Here is a 24185-nt window from a genome sequence, read left to right as displayed (position 1 = left end):
GATTCTTAAGTAGAAACATTCGTAAGTAGAAGCAAATTTTCCCATAGGAATCAATGTAAAAGCAAATAATGTGTACAAACCAAGTAGGAAAATACAAAGCTTTAAGGCTTAAAAAAAAAGACTTGGGAGGATGAAGCAGAGGCAAACGGAGTGGGGAAAGGGACAGCAAGAGGTGGCAACCGGTGACAGTCCAAACGAAGCAAGGTGAAAAGAGCCTCTCTTGGGCTCCATGAGTCTTGAGCTCCAGTGGGGTGGAGAAAAACCTTTCCCCTCTCTTGAGTTCCATGAGTCCTTGCCTCCCGTTTTTCTCCACCCCGCTCTGATCATTTCCCCACCTTTCTCCTCTCTTGAGCTCCATAAGTCCTTGCCTCTCCTTTTTCCCCACCCCGCTCTGATCATTTCCCCACCTTTCTCCTCTCTTGAGCTCCATAAGTCCTTGCCTCTCCTTTTTCCCCACCCCGCTCTGATCATTTCCCCCACACCTTTCTCCTCTCTTGGGCTCTATGGGTCCACCTCTCACTGTCCCTCCCCCCACTCCGTTTGCCTTGCTTCGTCTGCCCGCCACCGCTTCCCCTCTCGCTGTCCCTCCCCCCACTGCTCAGAGCAACAGCAGCAACAGCATCCAAGAAAGAAGTGAGGGTTCAAGGGTTTGTAAGTAGAAAATGGGAATTCTCATATAGATTGTTAACTGTCACAAAGTATAGATATATATGTAACATGGTTTCAAGGGAAGATTCCAATTTCTTGTAGTTCATTTGTAATAAACCTAAATAAAATGAAAATAATTTCTATGTATTGCAGCTACCATAGGTTTAGGCTGTCAATTCTGTACAGATAGCTGTATGTTTGTTAACCCAGCATCACTTCAGTGAAGCAACTACATCATTTAAAAAAAAATCTCGTAACTTTGTAGTCACTAACTGAATAACAGTAGTTCCAATTTATTACTAGAATGGAATTTATGATACTTATGTAATTTATAAGGTAGCTTTTCCAACTACCGTATTTTCCTTTCATTTTTTTTACAACAGTTCTAACAACTCTCAAACACCTTCAATGCCAAGATATCCAAGTAAGTTCAAGAATACTAATCAATGGCTGAAAAAATACTAAATTAGATGAAATGAGGCATTAGATTCCATTCCCAATGAGATATTTATATTGTACCCTTGGAAAAAATTGCAGTTTGAACCATAAATTAAAAATAACCAAAATTGAGAAGAGATGCAATATATGTAACAGCTTCTTTATATAGAGAATAGTATATCACATTATAGTAAAAGCTATTTAGAAAATATGCTTTAGATATTTAGATACAGTGCATTTTACTTATTTGACATGCCAATCTATGAAGTCTGTATTAAAAAAGCCCTTTTTATACATTCAATATATTAACTGCATAAATTCAGAAAATTATCTAGTTTATTTGCCAATTGGCTTTGATATCAGCATTTTCAGTAAGTTGGCTGAATTAATATGAGATTTTGTGCAAATACGCTGAACTTTGTAGTGTTTGCTTAAGAGGAGTTATCACAATCACCAGTTAATTGCTAGAATTCTCAAATGCCAATTAAGAGTTCTAGATTAAGCTATCCATTCTATTTATAAAAAACAGAAGAAAGATTTTAAGAATAGTCTTTCCATTTTCCTCCAGTGGCAAATTTGTTCTGAATATATAAATGTGCAAACTATACTATTTACCCATCTTTAAAAATATTGCATTAAATTATATTGCAAATGCCAACTCAACAATAAAATCGGTTCAGTAATTTCTTTTCTGGTTTGTTATGAAAGCCATAATCAAAACCAACATCACAACGCATGATTTATTTAAAATTAGTTTGTTTCCTCTTAATACCTCTAGTCCTTTCAGGCAATCAAAAAATAATATTATTTGTGCAAATCTTTCAGAAGACTGCAGAGGGAAAGTAGGTTCCTCTTTGTCCTTTAATTTTTAAAAGTGAAGTCTTCTTTATTTGCCACTAAAGCAGCCATTATCTTCTATAAATGGCACAGGGCAAACAGGCACAACTAAGTGGGCTATGCGGCTCCAGAGCCCACTTAGCTTATCAGTATTCATAAGGTCATAAGAACTGGGTGAATCAGAGTTTGTGAATTTGGCCCAGAGGAAGTCCCGCACATTTTCCTCCACAATCTGTAGACCAATGGTAGGATCTAACTTCTCATTCTCCAGCAAAACTGTCAAAATCAGTGCCACATCTTTGAAAGCGGCACTCTCATGGTCACAGTATTTGTAAAAGATTAAGGTGGAACTTGCAGGCAGGGATTCAAATTGATGGACTACTGCAGCCTTTCCTCCTCCATGGAAGCCAACGCTCAGCTCCTCATCAACTGCTAGCTTTGCAAGATCACTGCTTAGAGTGGATTTAGAAATGCCATCTACGTGGACTGTGCTGCCTCCCAGGGATGATGAATAGGCACTGGCAATCTGGGTGCTCAGACACTTTAGAGTTGATTTAGCTTCCTGGGCAGCAGTAAAGATTAAGATAGCTGGTTCAGTGGGGGAGGACGTATTAAGGTGTTTCTGCAATATTTTCCGTACTCGTCCCCACAGGTGAGGACTCTGACCTGGGAAGGTATCTTTCAGTGGATCAAACTTTGATAGGAAGATCTCCACCACTGGATTTTTTGGCATACTTTCAGGGTATAAAGTATAACAACGGCAACTTATGAAAATAGCAAGCAAAGCCACCATTATCGCCAGAAAAATTCCATAGCGGAGAAAGCCTAATAGGGAAGGGCAGGGAGTGGAGATTGAAGAAAGAGAAAACCATTTAGTAAACAACATTACACAGGGGCAAAAGTCACAGCCTAAGACTTAAGAAATTTAGTATTAATGGAAATATCTTATCTCAAAGATAAGGAGTCAATCCGGAAACTGTAGCAGTAGTAACTAAGACAAAGAAATTCTTTACACATTTGGACTGCAAAACTTCTAATGTATTAAAATATCAATGCTAAAGTGAAGATTTCATGGTCCCTGGTTACAGCAAAATATTATTTTCTTTGTTTTACTTGATTTAACTGCAATATCCTTTTTTTAGCCCAGTAAAATAAGTCTATAAATAAAATAAAATTAAGAGCAAGGATTACTACAAAAATTATTGGGACTTGAATTTCATTCACTGTATGGCTTATTTGATCAGCTTTGTAAAAAATCAAGAATATTCTTACCATGAGACTGAAAATTATTTATTACTAGCTTTTTTACTAAGTTCTGTTGATTTACGTCTGGTGTAAAGCATTCAATTGTCTTCTGAGAATAGGCTTCAGGTACTAGTTTGGATGCTGTATGTTGTACATCTTTTAAGAAAAAAAGGCATAGCAGTATTATGAGAAACAACCTGTCCAGTTATAAGAAATCTAATTATACAATTTGACTAATCAGCAAGCTTTTTCAACCATTGATTTCAGATATCCTTATTAGCATGTCAATGGTTATGAGTTATGAATATTACAGTGTAATAACTGAGGAGTCAAAGTCCAGAACCTGCCCTAATCCAGAATTCCCCAACCTTTCGCTCTGGGGGAGGGGGTGAGGGGGGATGGTTCTGTATGAGTGATCAGCAATCACACACAAATAAGTCCTTTTGCGCAAGCAATGGACCTGTGTACATGTCACTCACACAAATGGGAGCACACATGGGCTACCCTGCTGCTTGTGCCAGTGGGGATGTACATATACACGCTTGCCATCTGCTTCTGTGGCCTGGTACTGAACAACTCATTGCCCAGTAGTAGGCCATGGCCTGGAGATTGGGGACCCCTGTGCTAATCTGTAAATAATCAGTGGGTATTCAGCAATAGCTCAATCTTCTCATTTCTTGTGCCTGTTCTATGTTCCTAGTTGAAACATCATACCAAACCATTCTAAAATTTCTTTGGATTTGCTCCTAGTTTGGTGTATGAACACCATAATTTACTTAGCAAATCACAGCTTAGCGAATTATCTCGGTGTCTCAGTTTTACTATTTTCTATAGATATGCAGCAGTTAAGAAGCCCAACATACACAATTCCATTGAAACAGCAGATGTAAATGAAATCTTATGGTGTTTTACAATATTTCAATTTAGACATTTCCTTGACAGCAAAGTATCTATTAAAATACCATTTTAAATGAAGATTTCATAGTTATAGCAAGATCATTTTTTTTATTTTACTTGGCGTAACATCCTTTGTTTTACACAGTAAATAAACAGTTATGATTACAACAAATGATATTATCAAGACTTCAATTATATTAATTACTGCATAGCTTATTTGATCAGCTTTGTTTTGATTTTAGAGTAAGCGTACAGAACTAAATAGGACACTTAGTCTATTGGGCAGTGATATGTCTTTCCTTAAAACACATATTACTGTAAACAAGAGGGAGGTTTAGAAACCTTTTACTCTTTATAGTTTATAAATGTTAGCAAAGTTCTCATCTGAAGAAATATTGCAACAAAATTTTACTTATTAGCACTAACTGCAACTAGAAAAATGTACCGTATTTTTCAGAGTATAAGATACACCAGAGTATAAGACACACTTTAATTTGGGGGGAGGAAAATAGGGGGGGGGGAATCTGCCTACCAGGTATTCGTTTGGCTAGCGTCCTTCATCTTGTCAGCTTCAGCACATTATTTTATCCCTTGGTTATTCGGAGAGAGTAACAATGAAAGGGCCAGAAAGCTGGAAGACCGTTGGCACCTCATTAGGGCTAGAAAGAAACTTATTTGGAACAAGTAGAGCAATGAAAAAATCCTGCAAGGACTTAGGGCCACTGTTTCCTCTAAGCTCTGCGGCTGCGCAGCCATGCACACGAAACCAAACTTCCACGCAGCACTTTCAAAGGGCTATGCAGTCTTATTTGATTGATTGATTGATTGATTGATTGACTGACTGACTGAGGTGCAGGTGGATGTGGGGGAAACATCCACATGCCGCAGGGCTGTTTTGCTCCCAGTAGAATCTGCCGACGAAGCCTCCTCTGACCAAGGAAGCATGAGTGACAGGGAAGAGGGGAGTTTGGCAGACAGCCCAGGAGGAGATTAATCATCTGTATCATCCCTGGATTCTGAACAAGAATTAATGACACATTCACGCATGTGTAGAGTGATGCATAGGAGACAACAACTGAAGGATTATTACAAGAGAAAATGAGGCCACCTGTGGTTGGTTGGGGCTGCTGTAATTAGTGCTACAGATAAAAGTGCAGCCTGGTGTTCTAGCCTCATGGCAGTTTATCTGATTCATTGTTTCGTCAAGATTGTGGTTTTTGTGTTGTTCAAGATTGTGTGTGGACTCTCTGGACTTTAGAATTGGACTCAATTTCCCAGTTATTGGGTGAGCAATTGGATTGCATTTCACCTGAGCCTTGTGCATACCAGAAAATCCCTTTGACATTTAAAAAGGGAGCTGTTTCTGTTTTTCTGTTTATAAAACCTTTTGGGTTTTCCTTTTATCGTGTGGTGTGTGTCTTCCTGGACTAATTAGCCTGTAATTACGGGCGGTTGAAACACACCGGCAGAACACTTACTTATTTATTTATTTATTAGATTTGTATGCCGCCCCTCTCCGAAGACTCCGAGTGGCTCACAACAAGAATACAAAGTAAAAATCCAATGATTAAAACAGCAAAACAATTAAAAACCCTTGATTTAAAAACACTCATAGAACCCAAACAAACTATACATAAAATGAAATGGCCGGGGGAATCAATTTCCCCATGCCTGGCGGCAAAGGTGAGTTTTTAGGAGTTTGCGAAAGGCAAGGAAGCTCTTCCCCTGGGTCCTGCCAGATGGCATTGTTTGGACCCAGAGAAGGCCAACTCTGTGGGACCTAATCGGTTGCTGGGATTTGTGCGACGGAAGGCGGTCCCGAAGGTATTCTGGTTCAATGCCATGAAGGGCTTTATAGGTCATAACCAACACTTTGAATTGTCATCAGAAACTGATCGGCAACCAATGCAGACTGCGGAGTGTTGATGTGACATGGGCATATCTGGGGAAGCCATGATTGCTCTCGCAGCTACATTCTGCACGATCTGTAGTTTCCGAACATTCTTCAAAGGTAGCCCCATGTAGGGAGCGTTACAGTAGTCGAACCTCAAGGTGATGAGGGCATGAGTGACTGTGAGCAGTGACTCCTGGGTCCAGGTAGGGCCGCAACTGGTGCACCAGGCGAACTTGGGCAAGCGCCCCCCTCACCACAGCTGAAAGATGGTTCTCTAATGTTAGCTGTGGATTGAGGAGGACGCCCAATTTGCAGACCCTCTCTGAGGGAGTCAGTGATTCCCCCCCCCCAGGGTAATGGATGGACAGATGGAATTGTCCTTAGGAGGCAAAACCCACGGCCACTCCATCTTGTCAGGGTTGAGCTTGAGCCTGTTGACACCCATCCAGACCCCAACAGCCTCCAGGCACCGGCACATCACTTCCACTGAGTCTTGATGACTCACTTCATTTTTCATGTAGCTGAGCTTTGCACAGCCGTTTCTAGCATCTGCTCTTCAATTCTGCCACCTCGCTCGACTCCTTCAGCTCACAGGCAGTGGCAATGGGAGGAGAGAGGGAGAGGGAGGAGGCTCACAAAGCCCGCGGGACTCTGCTGCCCACTGCTGCCGAGAGATACTTCCACCAGCCCTTCTGCCGCTGCTGCAGCTCTCATGGGCACCGCGGACTAGGCAAACCCATCCAGGCATGTGCAAAGGAGGGGAATGCATGCAGAATGTTTCTGCAACAAACACAAACACCAGGAAGCGCACACGCTCCTGTCAGTAAGAGAAAGGTGCGGGTGCCCTTCTGCTTTGTAGGACTGCCAATTGCTTTTTTAAAAAAGGCATGGCAGCTCTGCCGCTGGTATTTTCAATGCAATTAATGCAGACTCTGAAGGTACCCTATTTCAGGGGTGGGCAAAGTTGGCTCTTTTATGACATGTGGACTTCCAGAATTCCTAGCATGATTGGCTCAGGAATTTTAGGAGTTGAAGTCCACAAGTCATAGGAGAGCCAGCTTTGCCTAACCCTGGCCTATTCAATGCATTTTGTGTGCGCACACAAAATAATTTATTCCTTCGGTTTAATGAGTTTATTCTTCTTTATGTCAGGGCAAGTGACTCTTTTAAGATATGGTAGCACTTGGTGTTAGTAGAGAAATAGTTTCCCTGTGCTGAATGGAAGAGTCTCTTTTAAGTAGCTGCTATATAGGATCAAAGGAGAAATGTGGGCTGGAATCTAGTGTTTTCCAGGTGACATCTGGCCCAAGCCATTAAAGTACCACAAGATCATGCCTACACAATCTATAACATAATTCCAAAAACCTGGTGTTCATCTGGATTTCTGCAGCATATATACAGTAGTAAAATGTAATATTATGTATAATTTCAGAGACAATGAAACCAAAGCACAATCCAACAGTGTTAATCTTACTGAAATAAATTCTTTAGTCGCAAATCAATAAACATTCTAATCTTCACACTTACTCTTTTAAAGGTTTTATAACTCTAGTAGCAAATTGGCCAAAAATGTTGTTTGAACCTTTTATTTCATTTCAAAGGCAAACCTATGAAGGTCCCACTGAAATGAACAACAGAAAACAGCAGTGTTTAATGGCTGTTTACTTATCTCACCTTGATCTAAAATTTCTGTCTACTTTCTTTACTGTTTATTAGAAATAGATGTACCATCATTTATGCAATTGTAGATATTCTGACAAGCCAATGGTAAGAAACTGTAAGATAAGACAGACTTTCAGTGACTAATCATGTACATTACCATAAAAATTATACAAGTATTTTAATATTGCTGACTTGCAATATTATAAGTGATTCAGATATATATAATACTTTTAATTAAGCGGGTACATTGAGTAAACATAATTTTGAGTTTCAAATAACACTGATTTCATTGTTGTTTTGGGTGATATCTGTGAAAAAAATTCAGGTGCTCAGGCATGAAAATGTGTTTTCCTCTCACACCAGAAAAAAAATTGGAGGGAACATTGCTAAGGGCTGGAAAGGCATTCTTTGGAGAGAGTAACAATGAAAAAGCCTGCAAGGTAAGAGCTGGAAAAAAAGCTTTGAAAAAGCTACATTCAGAAAATAAGATGTACCCAAATTTTCAGGGAGGAAAAAGGTGTGTCTTATACTCTGAAAAATACGGTAATTAGAATCATGTTTATAAAACTTGGACCAATGTCAAATATTTTATTCCACTTGTCTAATTTGATGTGGGAGTTTCTCAACCCATTTGTCTTATGTTTGCAGTTAAAATATATTGGAAATATGTAATATAGAATAAGTTGTATTTTCTCATTAATTGTTTTACCTGCAACCAAGTATGTCTTCTCAAGATTTTGAATTGTTTTGCTTTCCTTGTCCAAACCATCTTCTTTTGTTTCTTCAGTGTGTTTCCGAGGGTGCTGGCTTGGCTGGCCCTGTGAATCTATTTTATCTTCTGGGACAGTTTTTGTTAAAGATTTTTCCTCTTTCTCAGAATCTAGGAGATCAGTATGGGTGGAACCTTCTGTCTTTTCATGTAAAGAATTCAACAAATTTGTATCTACACAACCATCAGGTAAACCAGCAGAATCAGATGGAAGTCTTACAATGCCGTCTGTAGCATCACCATCCTCTGTAATGTCATTATCCTCTGTAGTATCACAATCCTCTGTTTCAAGTGGGAGTCCATCAGAATTTGACAGTTGTTCTCCCAAAGAATCCTCTTTTGTTTCTTCTGCCTCATCCTGTTCAAGACTGGCTGAGATATTTTCTACATTGGGGGGCTGAAGAGTCATCTGCCTCTCTGACATAGAATTTTGTTCTTCTTCAGGGAAGTCTGTATTGGGCAAGATACAAAATATGGTTTCAGTGACTTTTAAGTTGTCATATGCTCAAAACTATTTGCTTTCCATCATAAAGTAAGCAAAGCATTGTATTTCCAGTGAATTATTATAAATGGTTATTTTTCACTAGTTTCTAGCTTTCTTTAAGCGTTTTAATAATTTTTATTTTCACATTGGCTTATTCTTCAGAGGGCACAGTGGAAACTTTTACCTGAAACACAGCTTACAAATATTTTATGTCAGTTTTTTAAAAAATCTCTCTGTTTTTGCCAGCCAATGTACGGTAATCTCTCTATTTATATCCTACCTTTCTGTCAAGATTTCAAAGCTATAAAACTTCTTTTAAACTTAAAAATCAATTGTTTTAGGATTTGAAAGATAGAATTGATTTCATTTATGTCTATCCTGCCAAACTAGACATTCTACTGACTCAGCTGAACAAATGATCTAAGCCCAATTCCTCCATGTTGCAGCTATAATTTTGCCTCACAATTAGACAGTGAGAAAACCCCACTTCATAGTGGAAAGGTCTAGATTTATAAAACAGGCACCTACCACACACACTGTGTTACAGTATTTTTATATGTCTAAATATTTTGTATTGCAAGCGACTGAGATCATGTCTCACCTCATTAAAAACGGTAGCTCTGGATGGATGGATGAGATCAGCTGTGTCCAACCCATAGCCCATCTGTGGCCCCGGATAGCTAGTAATGCTCCTCGCAAAATAACAGAAAAGTAACTAAAAATAGTTTGTTAGCTATGTATATTGACTAACTAAGTTTATGGGCAGCCCAAGACCTTCAGTCAATGCAGTCCAGGTAAGCCAAAGGTTGGAAAACTATGAACTAGATTATGACCCTAATATAGAGCAGTGTTTCCCAACCTTTGCTGGCTGGGGAATTCTGGGAGTTGAAGTCCAGATCTCTTCAAGTTGCCAAGGTTGGGAAACACTGATATAGAGAATAACAAAGATAATGGGAGATCCTGACCAGGTAGTCCCCCCTCAATTCTTTGCCTCGGGATGCAGGAAGCCTTCATCATATCCTTAGGTTATTCCCCAATTATGCAGAAGTCACATTTAATTTAAATATAGAGCCTCGGTGGTGCAGTGATTAGAGTGCAAGCTACTTCTGCTGATCACCGGCTGCCAGCAGTTTGGCAGATTGAATCTCAGTTGGCTCATGGTTGACTCAGCCTTCCATCCTTCCAAGGTCAGTAAAACGAGGACCCAGATTTAGGGGGGCAATATGCCTACTCTCTGTAAACTGCTTAGAGAGAGCTGTAAAATACTGTAAAGTGGTATAGAAGTCTAAATGTTATTGCTATTGTTAAGTTGGGGTGTGATTTGTTTCCAGCCATGGAAGCTTCCATGCCTCACGGAAGACAGGAGAATTAAAACAAGGTAACTATTATGGGAAGCAAGAGCAACATAGTTGGAGACAGTATTTTAGATTTGTCCAATTACTACATTCATAACTGTCCAAGCCAGATGCACTCGTCCACAGTTCGGCAGAGTCTCTTGCAGTGGCCTGGAATAAGGCTGCGATGAAGGCTTATTGCGCCGTTGCGACCTCTCTATGGCACTAGACCCCCGGAGAGCTCCTTGGTTTACTGAGGAGCTCCGGGAGTTGAAATGCCAGAACAGACGTCTAGAGAAGCGATGGGGGAATAGTAAGTCTGAATCCAACCGAACACTTGTAAGAGCTCATATTAAGACTTACAAAGTGGCGCTCAAGGTGGCAAGATGCGCGTATCATGCCGCCTTGATTGCATCAACGGAATCTCTCCCGGCCGCTCTGTTTAGGGTGACCCGCTCCCTTCGTATCCAGGGGGGAGTTGGGGAGCCCTTGCAGAGCAGTGCCAAGGACTTTAATACATTTTTCGCTGATAAAGTCACTCGGATCCGGGCGGACCTCGACTCCGATTGGATAACAGAGTCGACTGACAGCGAGTAAGTCGAGGTGACTGGGGCCCATACTTGTCCATCTGTCTGGGAAGAGTTTGATCTGGTGACACCTGATGAAGTGGACAAGGCCATTGGAGCTGTGAGTTCTGCCACCTGTTTGCTGGATCAGTGTCCCTCCTGGCTGGTTTTGGACAGCAGGGAGGTGAAACGGAGCTGGGTCCAGGAGATTGTCAATGCTTCCTTGGGGAGTGGGTCCTTTCCAGCACCATATAAGGAGGCGCTTGTACGCCCCCTCCTCAAGAAGACTTACCTGGACCCAGCCATCCTTAACAACTATCATCCAGTCTCCAACCTTCCCTTTATGGGGAAGGTTGTTGAGAAGGTGGTGGTTCTCCAGCTCCAGCGGTCCTTGGAAGAAGCCGATTATCTAGGCCATCAACAGTTGGGTTTCAGGCTTGTGTACAGCATGGAAATTGCTTTGGTCATGTTGATGGATGATCTCTGGCAGGCCCAGGACAGGGGTTTATCCTCTGTCCTGGTGCTTCTTGACCTCTCAGCGGCTTTCGATACCATCGGCCATGGTATCCTTCTGCGCCAGCTGGAGGGGTTGGGAGTGTCCTTCAGTGGTTCTCCTCCTACCTCTCTGGTCGGTCGCAGTCAGTGTTAGTGGGGGGTCAGAGGTTGACCTCTAGGTTTCTCCCTCGTGGGGTGCCTCAGCGGTCGGTCCTCTCCCTCCTGCTATTTAATATCTACATGAAACCGCTGGGCGAGATCATCCAAGGGCATGGGTTGAGGTGTCATCAGTACGCTGATGATACCCAGCTGTACATCTCCACCCCATGTCCAGTCAACGAAGCAGTGGAAGTGATGTGCCGATGCCTGGAGGCTGTTAGGGTCTGGATGGGTGTCAATAGACTCAAACTCAACCTGGATAAGACGGAGTGGCTGTGAGTTCTGCCTCCCAAGGGCAATTCCATATGTCTGTCCATTACCCTGGGGGGGGGGGATTATCGACCCCCACACAGCGCCTGGTGCCCCAGTTGTGGCCCTATCTGGACCAGGAGTCATTACTCACAGTCACTCATGCCCTCATTACCTCGAGGCTCAACTACTGTAATGCTCTCTAAATGGGGTTACCTTTGAAGAGTGTTTGGAAACTTCAGGTTGTGCAGAATGCAGCTGCGAGAGCAATCATGAGCTTCCCCAGGTATGCCCATGTTACAATACTCTGCAGTCTGCATTGGTTGCCGATCAGTTTCCGGTCACAATTCAAAGTGATGGTTATGACCTATAAAGCCCTTCATGGCATCAGACCAGAATATGTCCGGGACCGCCTTCTGCCGCATGAATCCCAGCAACCGGTTAGGTCCCACAGTGTTGGCCTTCTCTGGGTCCCGTCGACAAAAAAATGTCGGCTGGCGGGACCCAGGGGAAGAGCCTTCTCTGTGGTGGCCCCGACCCTCTGGAATCAACTCCCCCCCATTAGGATTGCCCCCCCTCCTTGCCTTTTGTAAACTCCTCACAACCCACCTCTGTCATCAGGAATGTGGAAATTGATCCCCCAGGCCGTTCCTGCTTTGTGTATGGTATGAGATACATGATTGTATTTTATATTAAGGGTTTTAAAGTGTTTTTAAGTGTTGGATTTGTATTGTTTCTGTTGTGAGTCGCTCCGAGTCTACGGAGAGGGGCGGCAGAAAGAAAGAAAGAAAGAAAGAAAGAGAGAAAGAAAGAAAGAAAGAAAGAAAAAAAGAAAGAAAGGTGGGAGGGAGAGGGAGGGAAAGAAAGAAAGAAAGGAAAAAAGAAGGAAGGAAGGAAGGAAGGGGGAGAAAGAGAGGGAGAGAAAGAAAGAAAGAAGGGTGGGAGGGAGAAAGAAAGAAAGGAAAAAAGAAGGAAGGAAGGAAGGAAGGAAGGGAGAGAGAGAGAGAGAGAGAGAGAGAGAGAGAGAAAGAAAGAAAGAAAGAAAGAAAGAAAGAAAGAAAGAAAGAAAGAAAGAAAGAAAGAAAGCCGGTGAGTAGTACTTGAATGGAAAAGAGAATGCACTTCTCTTAGTTTTGGGAAATTAACCTGAAGCAGGAAAAAAATTATCTAAACAGTCTTTCACGTGATATCGTCCCGGAAGCCTCCAGGAAACCGCCTTCAATTCTCACCTTGGACTTGCCCTGGCCACGTTAACTTGTCCCCACTTCGGCGGGCGCCAAGTCCAAAGCGCCTCTCTTAGTCTCCTTCCTCCAATCCTGGAAATCACATTTCTATGAACAGACTGAATGGATTCCCCTTCGCTGATCTGCAAGGGTTCCAGAGGTACTTTCGCTGCTATTTGTTCAGCTTTTAACTACCTCGAGCTTAGTAGCCTAAGACTGGAACAGAAAGACATCGCGGCAAAAGCCATCCTTATGCAGAACTGCAACGGATCGTTAGAGAATCGCAAGTAAATCTCTCCCTGAACAGAGTTGTGGGAATTTGGAAGCGCGTCCTTCTCATTTTCCCCTCCCCTCCACAAACAAACAAAACAAAAAAAACAAAAAACCTCACCCGAAAATGGAAAAAAATCCAAGACTTACTTTTCCGCATAAAATTAGTCATGCACGTTGCTCCGTCCTTCGTCGTGTGAAAGGAGACAAGGATTATGTTCAGATCCTACTTTAATAAAACTAAACTGAAACTCCTTAGATAACTTCCTTGAAGCCCAACATACAACTATCCCAGAATCCTTAATGATTTGTTCCGCAGTACAAGGGCTTGCAGAGGGATGCTGGGAGTTGTAGTTTTTTCTCCCCGTTCTTCCATGACTATGAGAGAGAGCAATCCATGCCAGCCGCCTTTTCAATAGCTGATTCGATGACGTTTTTTCGTAAGGTTGCCGCCTCGGCCAATGTTCATTCCACTTTGGAACGTTTTATGGAGGATTTTTCCCCCCTCACTCAGCAGTGCCTCTGTTATGCCTTATCTCTTGAGCAGAGCAAGGATGGGATAGATATAGAGTGCTGATGGCTTTCTTTGGAAAGACAAAATATTGACTTAAAATGATAAGTAAAACAGGGCTTCTGCTTTTTTAACAGTTATGTAAATATGGATGAAGACAAAAGAATGTTGCTAGAACTGTAGGGGTTTGAAAGCAAATATATTGATGATTCTCTGTCCTAAGGTGATTTCTGTTCATAAAGGAAGTGTGTTTGCAAAAGAGACAGTGAAATAAGCTTTGAATATAGAATTCTGAATTATGGGTCTTTGTACTCCGCCATGATGGATCATAGTTCATATGAGTGTGTCAAAGGAGGAGTATGCAAGTATGTTAAGACAGTTGGGTCTCACAAAGACCACTACTCTTGTCTGACTTCCTTTGGAAGTCAAATACCAAATAAAATGGAAGATAGGGGATGAATGGCAGAGACAATAGCAGATGAGAATTATTGAAAGGAGAAATTATCATGCTTGTCTTAATTTCAGTCTTTCTGCAGAGTTTTGGTAAATAAGGATAGATGAAACAGGCCATCGTTCTCCAAGCCATTTCTTCAAAACTGCAAGAAATTGTCCCAATAAAAGAGGGTTGCACTATGGAGTTTCTCTGAATTTGTTTACAAGAACTGTATCAGGATGTATGATATATAGTTGCTGGCCTGAGCCTAAACTGAACTCTGTTCTTACTGGCGCAAATAGCTAATAAATTATGCTGGAACAAGGAAGGCCATTTCTTCCTTTTATTCTTGGGACAGAGGTCCAAATTAAGTGCTGTAAGTAAAAGATAGCTCAGATCATTATACAAAACATTTCTTTGTTGTTTACAACATGTCAATATTTGTGACACCTCCCCCCCAAATGGTTGAAGTTTACATTTGGTTGACTATCTTTATCCCTTTTGGTACAAATTTACATTTATTGTATTTAATACAAGATAGCAGAATCTTCCTAATCCTATCATTGCCAGGAGTTTCCTTCTCCATGTCTCTGGTTTGTCAGTTTTGCAAGAAGCCAGCAAAAAGAGGGGGAGTTTAGACAATCCAATAGATTAATGAATTGCTGGCTTGTTTACATAATTTGATCAATTCATGGCTTGCTGTTAAAAACATTATTTGAGGCCTTTTCTTATGAATGGGATTCTTTCCTATAGAAATTATTGCCTTTGTGGTTGCTCCCTTAAAAAGAGGGGGCATTCCCTATTTAAAGAATTCCATTATTTTTATATTCATAATGACTTTATATTAAGCTATTATCAAGTTATCACCTTGGAGGTATGGAAAAAGATAACCATCTTGTGCACTTAAGCAGCATACTAAAGATTTGGAAATCCAACAAGATTGGACTCTTCTTCTCAAGAAACTTTATTTGAGCAGTCAAACTGCTTCTTTTCAAGCAGTAGATTGTTACCGGTATGGCCCAGTTCTACAAACCAGTAGTAGTGGTGGCAGGAGGTTCTGCCCACTCACCCTGGACATTTCTGTGCATGAAGAAGCATCACACACGGACATGAGCACACACACAAACCAGTAGCAATTGGATTTGCAACCCATCACCGAGTGGGGTATTTATATTGAATAACCAATGTATATTGAATAACCATCCCCAAAATGGGATTAAAATGGGCATTAACCTTACACGCTACACGCTTACACTTCCCACAGCACTTTTGGAGGGCCAATACAAAAAAAAAAAAATCCCGTGAGCTGAGGAAAGAGGGCAATTGAAACAATAGCTCACATCAGCTATAGTACTGTATCTTCTATAGGGAGTCATGGACTCAATTTATAACAGCTTACCTAATAAAATATCCAGGAAATACGGATCTCTTTCTTGTGCAACTGCTGTTATCATATCAATATGAAGTACGGTAGTTTTTCTGAATGTGACTAGTTTCTGTTATGCTGTACGCAGACACTAACTGCCTACTGAAATCATCGGTATATATTAATCTGTCATTTATTTTTTAATGCTTTTATTTGCAATGTTGGTTTCTAACTGTAATAAAAATTGACTTCAATTACACATTTCTAGGCAGCCTTTTGAAGGGGTAATTTATTTGAATAATTAATTCAAATTATTATTTGAATTAATAAATTCAGAATTTATTTAGCAACACTTACATTCAAATTGAGTTTACAGGGAATTTCAGTGCTACCATAACATGCTAAATATTTAGCTTGGTCTCAGTTTTTCTAATGCTGAATCTCATAGTAATCAAAACAGGTACTATTGAATAAAGCTATCATTTCAGTGTGTTATAGCACTATCTGAGATGGGTATGTTATCAAATATTTATTATTTTAGAAAAATGATTGCATTGTCCAGCACACATCTGTGGAATTTAAAAAATACTGAGACCCTGAGCATTCAAGGATTGCTGCATAACAAACCTACTGAAGTTAAAAGTACCTAACAGTTTAAAGAAAAGTCCAGTTAAGTTGGTATTGATTCCTGGATACTACCTAGACACATTGATGGAGGTATTTTGGCCCCAAAATTGTTTGTCATTGCCTTTTTCTTGTTTCTTGTTCAATTCCCTGCTTGTCTCCCTGTAATAAAAGGATGAATATCAGCCTCCACAAAGTTAGCCAATTGCTAGTGCAGACCACAGTATTCTCATTCCGTGTTTATGTAGTAGCATTAACAGACAACAATGTGTAGTTCTTTATTCCTTGAGTTTCAATTGCAGCAGCTTTCTTTGGAAATGGCAGTTTCCAAAATATTGTTTTCTTAAAAAAGTTGCCCTTATCAACAGAGGTATGCAAAGAGGCAGAATTAAAGTATTTATTTATATGCTTTGGTTGAATCAATCGTGAGGTTACTTTAAAATTTGTCCCCTCCCGGTGACCTATTTACTTTTTAAAGCAGATACTGGGCTGAGCCAATACTGCTTACTTGCCGGTTGTGGACTAGGTACTGTGTGGGATCTTTATCTGGGCTTAGTTTTCGAGGCAACCCTTTTTCTCGAGCTAACTCATTAGAGAGGTCTAATTCTTTTTTGTTGGTGTGCTATCTATTTGTTGTTCTCCTCGGAAAAGGAAAAAGCACAGTTGACAGGGCCAGGAGTGGCTGTCCGTCAAAAATATAGGACCTTGAAGAGGATCAAGTTAACTTTCACCAAGGGAAAGGATTAAATCGACCGCTTTGCTCCTGCTAAGATGATATTACAGGGGAAGAGGACGACAAATAAGGGGGTAAAAAAAAGTAGGAACAGTTGAGAAGGAGAACAAGGGAACAAGTGCGAAGGATTAAAATCCACTACAATATTGGCTTTCATTTCTCTTTTCAGCTTGCAGCGTACAATGAAAATTGATTGGTGGAAACCGATTAAAAAGAAAGAGGAGACTGCGACATTGGCAATAGAAAAACCACCCCGAAAGGATTGGTGACGTTAGAAGGACCGGAGAGAGAGAGACAACTATGCCCGGTGGAAAGTTAACAGCCCCCTCGGATTCCCCCAGCCAGAGAGAGGTGGGCGGAGACGAGGGGAGGCGGTTCCTGTGGCACGTGACGCCCCGGCAGCCTCTGAGGAGAACCGCCTCGCAAAATGGCGGCAGCGGCAGCTTTCGAACGGGCACCTCCATCTCCCAAAGCAGCGGCGGAAGCCATCGCGGTGATCGTCGGCGGGAAGTGAGGTTTTCTGAGGAAGTTGTCGAGCACTCGGCCGCGGGGACTACGCCGAGGCCTCACGGCTTCGATATGTCGGGAAGACGGCTTACGAGGAAGGCTTTGAAGGATGAAAAAGACGCAGCGGCGGCTGCAAAAGAAGAGGAAGAAGAACGTAGCGCGAGGTTCCAACCGGAATGGCCGGCCGAGAAGGAAGCAAGGACCGAGCAGCAGCACCCCAGAGAGGAGCTACTAGCTGGATCTCCCAAAGGTAAGAAACCAGCGCTGTCTTTTCCACGCCCGGCTCGCTCACTGATGCCAGTCCGTGGCTAATCACCTTCGAGTCAGTCCAGACTGCTGGTGACTTCGACGCTCGCTTTATTTGGATACTGTTAATAAAGTGGCATTTTGATACTATTGCTAAACTCCTTCTTTTTAGGAAAAGATTCGATTTCTCAAGTCTACTCCCCTCTATAGGTGGTCCTCGACTTACGACCAAATTGGAACCAACCCCCATTTCTGTTGCTAAGTGAGACAATTGTTAAGGGAATCACTGTGATTGTTAAATGAATCTAGCTCCTCCATTGCTAGTCAGAACATTTGAAAAGGTGATTGATCCCACAGGACCCTGCGACACTGCAACCGTCATAAATGTGAGCCAGTGGCCAAGCGTCTAATTTTTGATCATGTGATTACAAGAATGTTGCAACAGTCCTAAGTGTGAAGAATGATGGTCCCTTTTTTCAATGCAGTTGTAACTTTGAACGGTCAATAAATGAATTGTTGTAAGTTGAAGATTACCTGTATTTTCTGGGTGACCTCCAATCCAAGTAATGCAGGCCAGACAGCCTTAGAAAGGTATCCCTGGCCAGATGCTGCCATCTGCTGAAAACAGTGATGCTCAGTTTCCCCAGTGTATAAAAAGCTTGCATTTTAACAGTGTGAGAGTGAGTGAGCTAAAGAGAACTGCAGGGCAGTTTACTTACTTCCATCCTCCCTTTAGAGGAATCGAAAATGCAAGCTAAATCTTGTGACTCAGTTTATTGCAGAACTGATATATAATCGTTCTGCTTTTTTAGAAATTACAGTGGTACCTCTACCTAAGAGTGCCTCTACTTAAGAACTTTTCTAGATAAGAACCGGGTGTTCAAGGGTTTTTTTGCCTCTTAAGAACCATTTTCTACTTAAGAACCTGAGCCCGGAAAAATTTCTCAGGAAATTTGAGAGCGGCACAAAGGCCTGGCCAGTTTCCTTTAATCCTGGCCATCTCGGGCTTTTCTGGGCTGCCAGAGGAGCCTTTCGGTGGCACTTAAGGAGGCTTTGGCAGTCCAAGGCGAATGAAGCATTTTCCTTTCTCTGGGCGCTTGGAGAGGGAATAAACCTCTGCCAGCGCCCAGAGAAAAGAAATGCTCCCTTCGCTCCGGGCAGTTTAGAGCAAACAGAGCATTTTCCTTTCTCTAGGCACTTGGAGAGAGAATAAATCACTTCGCTGTGGTGACTCCCTCGCGCTGCCTCCCATACACCTGGCACGAGTTTGCCTCCAGGAGCATATGGGCGCGGAAAGGCAAATGGGGGCGCTTTGCCCCAGCCGGATCAACTCGGCTTCAACCAAACCGGGGGTCACCACAGTGAAAGAAAGGTGCCGGCTACAAAGTGAGCGAGTGAGAGGAGAGGGGAGCCCTTCAGCATGGGAAGGAAGAGGGAGCAGGTAGCAGCAGCAGCTGTTGCCACGTTTCGGTCAAAGGAGCAGGGGTTTCCCCCTTTGCCCACTTGGGTTTCTCTGGCACAGTGTACGGGAGGCAGCTTCGCGCCGGGTGTATGGGAGGCGCATGCTCCTTCTTGCTGCCTCTTAGTCCCTCTTTTTTTTTAAGCCTTAAAGTTTTGGAATTTTTTGATTCCCCTCACCTCACCTTCCTTCGGCAACGATTGTCCTCCTCCTCTTCTTCTTCCTGCTCTTCCCACCCAAATTCTGAGCTTTTATTTCTTTCCTAATGGGTTTGCACACATTATCTGCTTTTACATTGATTCCTATGGGAAAAATTGCTTCAACTTACAAACATTTCTCTTAAGAACCTGATCACGGAGCGGATTAAGTTCTTAAATAGAGATACAACTGTACTTTTAAGAAGCTTTCATTGATTTAAGAAAAATATAAAAATAGCAATTTTTTTATTTGATTTGTATGCCGCCCTTCTCTGAGGACTCAGGGCAGCTGATAACATATCAAAGAAAACATAACAGTACATCTGAATTCAATTAATATAATTACAAAACCTAAAAGTTCTAACATAATTAAAAGCATTCATTACTAGCATTGGTCGAACCCAACGAAGTTCGGGTTCGGCGGGATCAGCTGAACTTGGCGGCTGAGTTTTGACATCATGGAGACTCCATATTGGCCGGGGCCGTCAGCTTGTTTGGCAACGTGGACCCATCAGCTTGCTTGGCAATGTGGCCGATTCCATTGGGAGGAGGAGGAGGAGGAGACGCTGCTCCGGCTTTGGTTCCTGCCTGCCTTTCTCCTCCCCCTTTCCCCGGCGAGGAGCGATGGAAGAAGGCATGCAGCAGGTGAAAAAAAGGGGGGACGATGCCCGTTGCCTGCCAGCCTTCCTGCGTGGTCTCTCTCCCACACACACCTACACACAAACACACATGCACTTTCTCTCACACAACTTTTTTTTTCTCTCTCTCTCTCATACACACACACACACACTTTCACACAACACTCTCTCACACACACACTATCTCTCTCTCACACACACACACCCTTTGAAAGCCACCAGCTGGAAACACACACCTGTGGGAAATCCACACCTCCCCTCCCTCTTTGTGCACCAATGGTCTGGATTTCCTCCGCCCTTTTAAAGTCCTCCTCCTGTCTCCCGCCTCCTGCCTCGCCGACAGTTCCCTGGCGTTCGCCTTCCTCCGTCGCCAGCGGCGTCCAGCTCCTCCTCCTCTTCTCAGAAGATGACAGCCGGGCGGCGGCGCAGAGGCTGGGAGAAGTAGTGGGGATTCCCCTCTGCTTGCCGCTGCCCCCCCTCCCCTTTCCAAAGAGCGCCTGGGTGGACTTCAACTCCCAGAGTTCCTTAACTAGCCAACCTCACTTTAAGACTTTGTGAACTTCAACTCCCAGAGTTCCTCAGCCAGCTTCGCTGAGTCAGAGCCCTCCCTACCTCCACCTATCGCCTACCGCAGTGTTCGAGCAAACATGGAACCTGAACACAGACTTTTTAAAAAGTCTGGGTTCGGGTTCGGTACGGACCCGAACTATACAAGTTCTATACTATACAAGTTCGGTTCACCCATCACTATTCATTACCATTCACTCTGTGAAACACACTAAAACACTCGTTGGAAGATCTAATGACTCCAGGCCTGGCGACATAGATAAGTCTTCAAACTTTTTTGGAAGGTAAGGAGAGTGGGGGCAGTGTGAATCTCTGGGGAGGGAGCTGATTCCAGAAGGCCAGGGCCCCCACAGAGAAGGCTCTTAGCCTAGATCCCGTCAATCAACATTGTCTGGTTGATGGGACCCTGAGGAGGCCAACTCTGGGATTCGTGTGACAGAAGGCGGTTTTGGAGGTAATCTGGTCCGATGCTATGTAGGGTTTTGTAGGTCATGACCAACACTTTGAATTGTGTCCGGAAACTAATCAGCAGCCAATGCAGTCCGCAGAGTGATGGTGAGATATGGGTATGCCTTGGAAGGCCCATAACCTCTTGTGCGGTTGCATTTTGGACGATTTGAAGTTTCCAAACACTCTTCAAAGGTAGCCCCATGTAGAGAGCATTGAAGTAGTTAAACCTCCAGGTGAAAAGGACATGTGTGACCGTGAGCAAAGACTCCCTGTCCAGATAGAGCCGCAACTGGTATAACAGGCGAACCTGGGCAAATGCCCCCCCTCGCCACAGCCAAAAGATGGTGTTTTAAAGTCAGCTGTGGATCGAGAGGATGCCCAAGTTGTGGACTCTGAGGGGGTCAGTAATTCCCCCCTCCCCCAGGTTAATGGACAGACAGATGGACATGTCCTTGGGAGGCAGTATCCACAGCCACTTCGTCTTGTTTGGATTGAGCTTGAGCCTGTTGGCACCCATCCAGACCCTGACAGCCTCCAGACACCGGCACATTACTTCCACTGCTTAATTGAGTGGACACGGGGTGGAAATGTACAGCTGAGTATCATCACCGCACTGGTGGTAACCAACCCCATGCCCTTGGATTTTACTCACCTATATGAACTGTCCTATAGAATGCATATCTCCTATACAACAGTATGCATTGTTTAATTGTTCAGGTAGGAGAGACTTGATTTTTAGTGGAATTAATTTACTTGAGAGAAAAAAGATGACTAAGGAATATCTATCATTTTTTTAAACACATCTTGATTGTTTTTTAATGAAACAATATCCCTGAGATGATATTGTACAGGTTGCATTTTGTTAAATTGTTGAGATTTGCTGCAATGCAATTTGCTAAAAAGCCTGGAGAAACAGATGTGCCTTCTCAATTTTCATCAGTTTTTTTCAGTGCAAAAGGGAATGAACTATTATATTGGACCAGAATTAAATAACTAACAAGAGGTTGTACCAAAGAAGTTATTGTGAGGAAATCATTATTTTGTTTTGAAAGTTTTTTTAAAAACTTTTCTGAAGTATAGAAACTATTTTTTATATTGTGAACCATGAACTAATTTTTCAAGGGGTCCTACAAACTTTTTCAGAGCATGTTCAAAGATGGTTTCTGCAAGAGGCTTAGTTGTATATAAAATGGCTTCTTTGGATATACTGGCATTCATTCAGAATGCAAAAGACCAAGAATTTGGAATCTTTTACTTCATATCACACTTACCGTATATACTCGAGTATAAGCCAACCCGAGTATAAGCCGAGGCACCAATTTTTGGCACAAAAACTGGGAAAACTTATTGACCCGAGTATAAGCCGAGGTTAGAAAATGCAGTGGTTACTGGTAACTTATAAAAATGGAAACCAATAAAATTACATTAAATGAGACATCAGTAGATTAAATGTTTTAGAATATTTATTTTAAAGAGGGTAAACAATATTTATTTCAAAGTGGGTAAATAAAAGCAATCTGATATTTACAATAAATTAAATAAAATTAAATAAATTAAAAAGTAAAAAAAGTAGTTCAATCAGCAACCAAGCTAAAACCTGAGTCAAAATCCCTCAAAACAGGATTTTAGAGACTTAATTTTTCTCTCTATAATCCAATGATAAAGTAGAGAGAAGAACAAAACAATATTTTTTTCAAATTCAAATTGCACAATAATTTCACAAAATTCTTTTTCCCATCTAAGAATAAAAGATTTTCAGAGACATAAAAATTGCATAACATTCTACCAAACTACCCCAAGCCATGCAGCCAAGTTAATTACTGAGTAAATTTATGTACAGGATTGCATATTAAATCAACTCTTTATTCTGAGTTAAGCCTTACAGATTTCAATAGGACTTACTTACAGGCAACTGCACAGATGGACTGCAGTTTTAAGCATATCTATCAGCAAGTTCCCAAAAAACTGAGACTTATTCTGAGGTAAATCCACACAGAAATAACAATAGATTTAAATCCAAGAGGTAAATATTAATATTATTTTAACACTAAAACTTAATGCTAAGTGAGTACAGAAATGCTAAACATCTTAAGTATTCATGAATCTCTATGGGGTAGAAGAAAGCAGCATAATATATCTTATTTTTACAATCTACTGGCAGGCTAAAATTAGTACGATTGTATATTGCTTGTACCATAACAAATCTACAGAATGAATCCAACGAAGCCCTTAAAAAGTACTCAATTCCTTTTTCTTTTTCTTCTACCCTTCTTCCTTCTCTCTCTCTCTCTCTCTGCCTCGCTCTCTGTGTCTCTTGAGAGAGAGGGGGGAGGGAGGGGGGAACTTTATCAAAGTTCTATAGAAAGGAGACTTTGAAAAAAAGCAGAGAGAGAACTTACCTCAAAATCTAATCAGGGAATTAGTGCAGTAATTGTACAAGCTGGCAACTTTGCTGGACCCGGGGAAGGGAAGGCAGCTGCAAGATGCCGACAGGAGCTCCAAGAGGGATGTAAAAGGGGGCTCCGAGTGACGCGGCTGTGGGAAGGGTAGGGCAAAGTTGCCAGCCAACTGCTCCGACGGCGTGCGAGAGAGGAACAGACGATGCGAAGCTGTTGAGGTCAGGGGGGGGGAGACTCATGAAGCAGGAATCCCCCCCCGACTTCCCATTGTCTTTTCCCCTCTCGCACGCCGTCGGAGCAGTTGGCTGGCAACTTTGCTGGACCCGGGGAAGGCAGCTGCCCTACCCTTCCCACAGCCGCGTCACCCGGAGCCCCCTTTTACATCCCTCTTGGAGCTCCTGTCGGCATCTTGCAGCTGCCTTCCCTTCCCCGGGTCCAGCAAAGTTGCCAGCCAACTGCTCCGACGGCGTGCGAGAGGGGAAAAGACGATGGGAAGTCGGGGGGGGGGATTCCTGCTTCATGAGTCCCCCCCCGACCTCACCAGCTTCGCATCGTCTTTTCCCCTCTCGCACGCCGTCGGAGCATTGGCTGGCAACTTTGCTGGACCCGGAGAAGGGAAGGCAGCTGCAAGATGCCGACAGGAGCTCCAAGAGGGATGTAAAAGGGGGCTCCAAGTGACGCGGCTGTGGGAAGGGTAGGGCAGCTGCGGGCGAGGAGAAAAAGGCGAGGGGAAGCCGGCGAGGTGGAGTGGGGGAGAGAGAAAGGGCGCATGCAGGCACCCTCTCTCTCTTCTTCCCCGCGACTGCCCCGATGGCGTGCAAGGGGGAAAAGGCGAGGGGAAGCCGGCAAGGAGTGGGGGGGGAGAGAGAAAGGGCGCATGCAGGC

The 24185-nt window shown here is 42.7% G+C and overlaps 2 protein-coding genes across 17 annotated transcripts in view; one reads left to right on the top strand and one right to left on the bottom strand.

The window, feature by feature from the left end:
• Positions 1-1225: 1225 nt before the first annotated feature.
• LOC139164476 (torsin-1A-interacting protein 2-like) lies at positions 1226-13552 on the bottom strand. Of its 4 annotated transcripts, XM_070746644.1 has the most exons (6): positions 13321-13447; positions 12907-13116; positions 9476-9563; positions 8331-8840; positions 3196-3324; positions 1226-2748 (listed from the first exon to the last, which is right to left on the bottom strand). In XM_070746644.1, the coding sequence occupies exons 4-6, from the start codon at positions 8812-8814 to the stop codon at positions 1973-1975; spliced, it is 1389 nt and encodes a 462-aa protein (XP_070602745.1). In that variant the 5' UTR covers positions 8815-8840; positions 9476-9563; positions 12907-13116; positions 13321-13447; the 3' UTR covers positions 1226-1972. The 4 variants fall into 4 exon arrangements, with proteins under 4 accessions (XP_070602745.1, XP_070602746.1, XP_070602747.1 ...); XM_070746645.1 differs by lacking the exon at positions 9476-9563; XM_070746646.1 differs by lacking the exon at positions 9476-9563 and having other exon boundaries at positions 12907-12993.
• Positions 12910-24185, top strand: part of LOC139164474 (torsin-1A-interacting protein 1-like) — a 34694-nt gene continuing 23418 nt past the window's right edge. For 6 of the 13 annotated variants that reach the window (XM_070746642.1, XM_070746641.1, XM_070746640.1 and 3 more), the window contains exon 1: positions 17047-17594. In XM_070746642.1, the coding sequence (XP_070602743.1) occupies positions 17138-17594 (457 nt within the window). In that variant the 5' untranslated portion in view covers positions 17047-17137. Of the gene's footprint in view, positions 13061-13536; positions 13611-16595; positions 16912-17006; positions 17595-24185 lie in introns of those variants that run through there. The other 7 variants (XM_070746630.1, XM_070746636.1, XM_070746631.1 and 4 more) reach the window with 7 other exon arrangements.

The sequence above is a fragment of the Erythrolamprus reginae genome, chromosome 3, assembly GCF_031021105.1.
Source record: "Erythrolamprus reginae isolate rEryReg1 chromosome 3, rEryReg1.hap1, whole genome shotgun sequence".
NCBI classification, from domain to species: domain Eukaryota; kingdom Metazoa; phylum Chordata; class Lepidosauria; order Squamata; family Dipsadidae; genus Erythrolamprus; species Erythrolamprus reginae.
This window is presented reverse-complemented; position numbering and strand designations above follow the sequence as displayed.